The sequence below is a fragment of the Uranotaenia lowii genome, chromosome 2 (assembly GCF_029784155.1).
Source record: "Uranotaenia lowii strain MFRU-FL chromosome 2, ASM2978415v1, whole genome shotgun sequence".
Lineage (NCBI taxonomy): Eukaryota > Metazoa > Arthropoda > Insecta > Diptera > Culicidae > Uranotaenia > Uranotaenia lowii.
Window position 1 is genome coordinate 359,141,773 of NC_073692.1, and position 9,434 is coordinate 359,151,206.

The window sequence follows — 9,434 nt, forward strand, 5'->3', positions numbered from 1 at the left end:
CAAAGAAACATGAAGTTTCACTAAATTGTTATATGTGTATGTTCGTTTTTTAAAGCACACTGTTATGGGTAAGTCGGGATACAACTGTAGCAAATATTGGTAACTGGAAATTATATCTAAAGGTTGATACCAACATATAATAACCCTCTACTTCAGCTGAACTCCTAGCAACTAGTTTCGGAAAATATCTGTCTACCCCTGCATTCATGCACCACCTACAAATTCTTAATTCAAAGCGAAAAATTTGTTTAATCTGGCTTTGAAAAAAAAAACAGAAGAATAACGGACAGGTAAAAAATATGCATTCATTTTTTTTTAAATCTTGATTGTTTTATTTTTAACATATTAAAATCATCAAAACAGTCGGAAAACTTTTCACAATGACTTTTACAGTAGATGTTTGTTTTTTTATATTCAGAAACTGTTCTTTGATTTTATATAATATCGAATCGAAAATAATATCGAAAATTAAAGATATACAGGGTGACAATAATGTCCCCGTACTTCGTTTTTATAAATACATCAACAACCAAGAAGTTTTTTTATATACAATCAAATCGATTCAACTAAACAATAGCCAATTCTTTAGTATCTGGGCTGTCAGTTTGAATCGAAAAAAAAATACAAGAACAGCTCAAAGAACCTTCCATAGACGGCAAAACTCCTCAAATCGGCTTTTCCAGTGAAAGAGGGAGCTGTTTTTTCCGTCTGCTCACACAATTTGTGCAGGGAGAGATAAATCCCACTGAAATCAAGAGTGAGGTGGCCAACACATAAGAGTGAGCGAGAGCATTCACATCCGCTGATGAAGAGAATTCCCATTTGCGGACAAATCTATTGCACATTGTGTTGAGGAGAAATTTGAAAGCTAACACAGTTTACTCTTGGTACGTTCACGAGAAAAGAGGCTACTCTCTGAACCAAAGGTGCCAGAGGTGTCCTGATTTTTAGGTTTTTTCGAGAAGCCGTCCTGATTTTTTTTAATTGTCTTAATTATTATTGAATTTGTAATAATACCACTCAAACCGATGGTAATCTTCGGTTCAGATGATAATTGAAAGGCGTTTTTTTCGATATAAACTACAAGCCAGCTAACTTCTTATCTCTTCTGTTGCATAAATTAAGGCTTATACAACACCGTAATTTCGCCACAATGTATGCAATCTAATAAGTACCGGATTTCATTTCAACCAATCTACTGGTGTCCTAGAAAATGCTGTTTTATTTTCTTCGCGATGTTCAGATGTTTTGACGAAACCACCTGGCACCTCTTCTCCAAACGCTATACATTTTGCAAGAAAAAAAAATCCAGAACTGAACTGAACAGCAAAATGCAATGGGCGGGCATGGTAATGTGGGAGAAATTGTTATTATTTTTCCTACGTTGTGTGGTGGGAGTCTAAATTTTTTTTCATATAGATACACTGAGGTGTATGACTGAAACACTACGGCGCTCTTTGTTTAGAATTATCTTCCTCCCACTCAGATGCGGAAGCTCTCACACTTGCCCTCAGTGATGTCAACCTTTCAAATTTTGTCTGGATCTTCCAGACTTTTTGAACTTTCGCCAGACATTTTTTCAGGTTTCTAGATTTCCAGACTTTTGACATTTCTTCCAGATAATTCCAGACTTTTTGTTTAGGACATGGCGGGGAATGATTAAAATTCATTAATTATGATTTCAGAAGTGTTTGAAACCTTTTAATAATGTCAAATGCTTCGTAGACAGAGTTCGTGACACTAATAGTGACAGAAACTTACAATTACTGGTTATCTATATACAACATTAAGATCTGGCCACCAAAAAAATGGCCGCCATCTTCAAAACTTAACTAACCAGGCATTTCCAGGTATTTCCAGACATTTTCTTTAAGTCTTCCAGACTTTTTCGAAAAACAGTTGACAACCCTGCTTGCCGTCCGAGTCACTTTACAGCTCGTGTAAACTCGGGTAACGAGTGAAGCACGATTAGCGAAAGAGGATTACAATCGGAAACCGAACTGAAAACAGTGTAATTTCCTCCCGGCTCTTTGTTGTTTGGGAGGAGCAGACCATTCATGGAACCTTCTGAAGACTTCCATACATTTTTTTTTCAGTTAGGGTAATATGCCTTCGGCGCTGCTCGCCACTAAAACTCTTCAAAGGGACATTCTTAACCAACGAAGAAAACTTGCCTGCCAAGCTCACAGGTCTATATCTAAAGAAACATCTCACGTCGTAATCCATCTTTTCGGAAAAACTCTCAGCTTTACGATTTGGCACCGGAGATGACCTAAAAATTGCACTGGAGGGTCTACAACGAAATTTACGAAAAAAGTGCTAGCGAGCATCGTTGGAGGCATTCGCATCTGAGTAAAGAAATGTATTGAAGTCGTGGAAGGGAATTTCCATCCAATCTTGATTTTTTTTTTCATTAGATGTTGTTTCCAAGGTTCCATAGAATGTTACCTGTTATTTAGGTTTTTCGACTTAATTCGTTACTAAGCAGGGTTACGAAGAATTTTTCAAAAGTGCGAGAACTTTATTGTCATTCTGTAATTGTAAAGAATTAGAAATTTCGGAATCTTGGTCGTAAATTTCCGGGAATAAAAAAAATCGGGAGTTTCCGAATCCCAGAAAACGATCGTAAATCCCGTTAATTTTCGAACCTAAAACAACAGAGCTGAACCTGCTGCTATAGATGATAAGACACATATGATGTATAAAAGCTTATGAAACTAGTACAACTTCTAGAATTTTTCTCACACGATAGACTTTTTTCCCCACTGTGACTTTTAAACCGTATTTTGCACATCCGTGTACACCAGAAAACTCAAAATTCATAGGTACATATTTTCTCAGTGTACTTTCTAGACGTTTACTCAATCTTTATTAGAAAAATAAGTAAGATTTAGCAAGGGAATTATTGTTCTACCTTGATATATGAATAACATTTTGATTTTTCCCTAAACATGCCCAAGCAACCAAAAATCGCATACCAACCAAGGCTGATAAATTTAAGTCAATTTCGTTCGACCCGACCAACGTCAACGTCTAGTAGTCAATGTTATCGAAAGAATATCATAGTCATCTACGAGTTGAATGACCAAGCTACAATGTCGGTCAGGCAGCAATGTCAATATTAAACGACATTTTTGTATTCCACTTGCATCACACATACGATCATATTTCTATTTTATTTTCTGGCTGTTTTTGGAGGGATTTTACGTTATAAATTGCGCAACATTTGAAAAAAATGTAGCTGTTGGCCGTAAGAAGAAAAAAGTCGTAGCAAGCATGATGTCGTTCATTCTACTTGGTCATGACATTGTAAGCATATGTCGCTGACCAACAATCAGTATTGCATGACATAGACATGTAAAGCAGTATCAAAGTCGGCTGACATTGGATGTCTGACACTGATAATTTGCAGCTCTGATACCAACTTAAAAACGGAATTCCGAAGGGCACCCTAGAATTTTCTTCTCACCGATAAAGCCGCATTATAATTTTCATGCTGCAAATAGGTTTTACGGGATTTCTAAGTACCTATGTTAAGTTATTACTTTGAAACTTCCATCGCCTTCTGAAGGACTAAAGCATTGAAAACGGAACTTCGATGCACTTTCTATGCGACATCTTCTTAAAGGCAATCATCCCAAGCAACCAAAAGTCGCTTCTTTACTTAAAGACGGAACTCCGAAGTTCACATTTGGCTGAAAAAATGTTTACGGAAGCTTCAGGTGACTTTTATCACGTAAAACTTACTCAGGAACTTCCATCGCCCTTCGAAAGGTTAAATTATCGATAACGGAATTTCTAAGTGCTTTTAATGCCAATTCTTTCAAGAAGGTCGATAACGTACGCTTAACACTTTCTAACGCGCCATTAATATACTTCTTGGTGTTTTAAAGAACCTACATTGGCAGAACATTCAATTTCATCTGATAATTTGGAGTTTTTGCTAGCCAAGGCAGATAAATGGCACAAAATTTTCAGCTTCTTGATGACAAAAAATTACCTTGGAGCTCTTGGCGAGCATCAGCGATGGACAGGCCCTGACTCGGTAATTATTGTATTTACTATACCAAAAAACTCAAAAAACAAAAAAAAAATGCCATGAACTACCACAGAAAAATTTTTTGACTATTACGTGTCACTGAAAACTGCAACCTTTAAAATAAATCACCTGTAATTAACTAAACCTATAATTTTAAATAGTTTTCCTTGAAAGTTAAAGAAGATTCATTCATTGTTACAGCAAATATCCTGTAAAAAAGTTGTACAATAAAAATTAAATGTCACGTAATCATGTTTTCGACCTGTAAAATTTCGGTAAATGTCCTGCTCCTTTTTGTTACAGGACATTTGCGTAATTTTACAGGAAATAATGCTGTGTCCTTTTTATCAAAAAATTCGCTCACTCATGACTATATTCATTTCATTGTGAAGTTTAAATACAGCTCTAAAATGTATTGTTGTTTTAGTTGAGAGGCTGGTGAATTTTATTGCGAGCTGGAAAGCAGTGGTTCGAGTCCCAAAATTTAAGTAGGTTTGTTGTTAAATCTCTAAAAAAAATTAACATTGAAATCAATTAAATAAACCAAGAAAGACCAGCTATCTTGCAATCTGTCATCTGGTTGTCAGAGTAATCTGTCAACTGATTCTTTTTTTTTCGGCGCGTTGAAAGCTTTAGATGTTCATTTAGGGGCTTAATAGCATTCTCTTCTGCCACTAAAATGAAGTTCCAAGTTCGTCTAAGAACTTAAATTTTGGGCTGATTAGCATTCTCTTCAGACAGCAATGAAAGGTGATTAAGTTTCTATGAACCCTTTTTAAGGGAATTTTGGTTGCTAGGTGGTTTGTACGTTAACATAAAACAAATGATTTTATTCGTCCGAAAACTTAGTATTAAAAGTGAAAAACAAAAAATGATTTCAAATGTGGCCCAAAGAGGTAGAAGCAGTGATGGTAAATTTCGCCCGTCACGCTTGACCCGACTAGTTTTGTTTCATCAAACGACTGGCACTGTTCTCAATTGACGGAGCCTCACTACTCGCATGACGGAAAAACCACGACAACAATCAACATTTCTCCATCATCGACTGGCGAAGCTCCTACACATGGTCAGAATTTCTCCTGAGAGTGACTGGCAAATCTCTTCACACTTCGATCGGCTGCTGACGAGATGTACAACTAATTGAACGACTTGCTGGCAGAGAGCAACAATAGCAATAAAAAACCGAAAACGGGCTTGCTGGCAGAAGCAACAATAATAATAAATTCTTTTCTTTTTAGTCTTCGGTCGTCTTCGGCTTGCTGGCAGGAGCAACAATAATAATAAATGCGTTTCTTTTTCGTCACCGGTCGTTTGAATGCGATTGCTTGACTAGGTTATTATTTTAGCTTCAAATGAATGGGGAATGAATGACTGGCAAACGAAGTGACTGGTCGTTAAGGAACAGTCAATTGAGTTTGATGGACCAACAGGCTTCACAGTCACAGCTTCACGCCTCATGACGATGACTTTTGCCAAGCATGGGTAGAAGTGCATGAAAGCCTTTTTAGAGAAAACACGCTTTAAAGTTGTTGTATTTGGCCATTTTCCATATATTTTTCGAAATTTAGTATTTTTCTCTCGAACGTAAAAGTATGTAAATAAAATTCGATAAATCTGAAAAAATCACCAAATATAGTTTGAAATATGAAAAATCGTTTGGCATCATTAACTCAAAATCGACCATTTTGTCACTTATACCCCTTTGGCTCTGAGGGCCTCAAATAAATAACACAATAAGAAAAATTGAAATGGTTCGTTTGCAATACCCATTGTTTAACATTTCCGATTAGGACAACATTATCAGTGAAAAAAAATACTATTTGTAACAAATGGGCAGTTACCTGAAAATTTACAAGATTAAATGGATAAAATATAGCTTCTATCCAACCAACTTCTATCGGTAATGATAAATATTTTTCTATTTCTTCAATTTTTTTACAGCAAGAAGCAACCAGTTTTGTAGGTCGTTATCATACACTTTGTTTTTTTTGGATACTTATTTTTCTGAGTACACTAATTAACTTACTGCACTTTTTTCGAATAATGAGCTTGTAGCTAAACCATATTTGATTTCACCGGTTACAGCATGTGTTATGAAAATTTAATCGATGGAAATACCTTTTTCCCTCAAAGAAGTTTATATAAAAAAACGAAATCAAAGTCAATAGTTCTGATATTTCAATGGTCCAAAAATATAGTAAATTTTATAATAATACTTAATCTGGAAAAAAAATTGTAAAAATACTATTAATAAAAATGTAAAAATGCCTTAAATATACAATAATATATGTACATATGTTTGGTTTCATTTGTACTCGCAGATGCTCAAAATATCCTTTTTAAATTTTTCCCGGGAACACGGGAATTCCCGAGAAAAGGATGCTCAGATCTACCGATTCCCGGGAACACAAAAACGGCCGGGAACTGGACACTCTAATCTGAAGGTACAAGAAAGATTTGTTGTTAAAAATCATTATATTTGAAGTTCAAAGTATCAGCAATTCATTGTTTTAGTAGTTAAAAATTTTAATATTATTAGGTACTTTTGCTTCAAAATATGTAAAAATTCAAATAAACTCTCATTTTTCATACTATGAGGAAAAAAGGGCGTAATATTCACAAGAGATAAGATGATCATTTTTATTGCCACCAAGCTCTCTATTCAAAATATAAACGATTTAGACTTCATGTTTTTTTATCTTTATTTTTTCTAACCGCTTAAACTCACTCCTAATAAAATCTGAAATCTGACCACTTTTGAATGAAAAAAAACATCAACAAAACAAAGAGCGTCAATTTCGGGACTATCTTACCCCGGAAGTCGGTAAACCATTGCGTTGGTAGTTGCTAACTTAATTCAAACTTTCAGCGGTTTAACCAGGTTCATTTGTTTCTTAATAAATTTTTCATGAAGTTAAAATTTTCAAAAATATCGCAATATTCGCAACACATATAAAAAAAAACTGTTTTCTGCTTTTTGAAGGCATTTTTTTTAATAACTTATTATACCCATATTTCAAATTCAAAATCACTTATAAAATAATTTCCCACCTTGAACTTTATTTCTTGGCAGCTTATTTTCTTTCGTTTTTTTCACTTTCAAGTAAGTAAACAGTCAAGCTGAAGTCAACTTTATAAGATTGATAGAAGGCAGGAAGTTATTAACGATTTATTATGGTTTCTTCTGATATCTTCTTGATTCTGTTCCGCGCAGAAAGAGTTATGAAAAATTGTGTCTCGTATAATTAAAAATTCCCCCTTGCTATACCCGGCCTCCTCCAGAAGAACTCCATGAACCTTTTTTCCCGGTTTTTAACCACACCATTCTCACATTGATTATAAGTCATGATCCCAATAATGAAATGACGAACAAGAAAGATGTGCTGTTGTTCACAAGAATGAACAGAACAAGATAAAAAAAAACTAATAAAGGCAGGCTAATTACATTTGACAGCCGTGTACTGTTGAGCAGGAACCGAATTCGCCATCAGCAGCACCGCCAATAGCACAAAGAACAACGCCATCCTCGGCTCCCGGATCTTCATTGTTGTGTCGCCGCTTTCACGCCTCAAGCACTGTATAGATACGCCTCAACGTCAGCGCAATCACGATAAGAAATACACAACTCCTGAGTCACCTATGAGCACTAGGTTTTTCCTTCTTTGATCTTTTATCACCCACTTGTTGCACTATTCAATTCACTAAACGGTTAACACCATCCCAAAAATGATTATCGATCTTGTTGCGACGCACTTCTCTTCAGATGCTCCCGTATACGACGAGGTTCCACTTTTTCGTATGAAAAAAGTCGACTCAACTCCAAAGTTCTTCTCGCAAATCCACAACACCCCACGACACCTGTGTTCCCGGCGACGTGCAAAATCAAACTGAACGGTTCGCAATGTCGCAATCATGTTCAAATATAAAACATTTTCAATTTGGCGCCCCCGACGTTCGTCTTTGGTAGGTTGTATAGTTCAAGTAACTCGAATGTGTCGAGTCTGTGTCTACTCGAAATCTTAATCAAACTCGTATTCTGTCTCTGTAGCTGGGTTGAGCTTGTTTATCTCCCGAGAGATTTCGCGAGAGTCGTCTGCACCTGAAGGTTTGTTGTTATCCTACTTACAGTAAGCGCATGCTCTCGATTTCCAAAGTCTCTCGATCCGGTAAGAATTTAAATCACAGCATCACGTGGAGCAACCAACATGAGTAAACAACTTCCAGTGACCTGCCTGACTGAGATGCTGAATGCTGACTAGAAGAAAAACTCACCCCAGCAATGCTCACGAGATGGTTCCGGCGACTTTCGGAGGTTCTGACTCGTTGATAAGTCTGTTGTTCTCCAAATCTCTTAGTTTTAGGGGAAAAAACAACAACTTCACATATTCTGCTTCACGTTAGGTAGTCATGATCATGACCGGACCGGAGAAGCTTATCATGCTAATTAGCTACAAAGGCTCACGTAGTCAGTCCATCCATAGTGCATCCAGTTTTCTAAATCATCAATATTTAGACGCCGGCCGCCACCACCCCGGGTTGGATTCCATCGACCCACCTATAAGGCAAGGCAGATGTGTGCCAATTTGCATAAATCATGCCAAGAGCATTTTCAGTGTCTGTCTGTTTCTGTGTGCATTAATCACATACAGCAGCAGCAGCGGCTTATCTGCGCCTCGAACATTATAATTAATAACTATATGATTGAAAGTGAATATTTAGAGCTTGTTTGGTTGGGGATTTGGCGGCGGAAACCCTCTCCCTAGATTGATTTGTGAATTTATCGATTAATTACGTAAATGGAATCTATTGATCAGCAAAAACGGTTGATTGTTGTATTAAATCGTGACTTCTTTTCGTATTTAAGACCACATGTTTTCTGGAATTAAATACGGTTTTTAATTACTTTTAGAATGATCTTGCAAAACAAATTCTTATTTTCAATATTGGCCTGTTTAGCGTTAAGTGGGGGCTTGATTGAAAACAAATTCTTGTAATTCAGTGTAGAAAAAACTTGGCAAATTCGATAAGCTGTTAAAATTTTCGAAGTTGAAACAAGCATTAAATCCAATAGACATGAAAACTGTGTTCTTAACCTAACGTATGCTCGCTCAGGAAGGGGGCTTTGTACGCGTCTGTTCTCCATGTTAGGGGTGCCCATGCGGAGTGCAACAACGTCCTGGTGGTGTTCGTGATCCAAAACAGCAACATCACGACGGCCATTCTACGGGATAGTGGGATTATCTGCGGGCATAGTGAGCAAAGAATTTCGGATGGAAACCGGCAAAGACCTAGGCGACAAAAAAGGACCAGTGCAGCGATTGGGACATGGAACTGCCGATCTCTAAATTATTTGGACAGTACCCGCGTGCTCTCCAACGAGTTGAAAAACCGCATA

The 9,434-nt window shown here is 36.7% G+C and overlaps 1 protein-coding gene across 1 annotated transcript in view; it reads right to left on the reverse strand.

The window, feature by feature from the left end:
- LOC129744686 (bromodomain-containing protein 4-like) overlaps positions 1 to 8,019 on the reverse strand; it is a 104,653-nt gene extending 96,634 nt beyond the window's left edge. The window contains exon 1 of the mRNA XM_055737331.1: positions 7,485 to 8,019. Within this exon, the coding sequence (XP_055593306.1) occupies positions 7,485 to 7,584 (100 nt within the window). The 5' untranslated portion in view covers positions 7,585 to 8,019. The remainder of the gene's footprint in view (positions 1 to 7,484) is intronic.
- Positions 8,020 to 9,434: the final 1,415 nt, after the last annotated feature.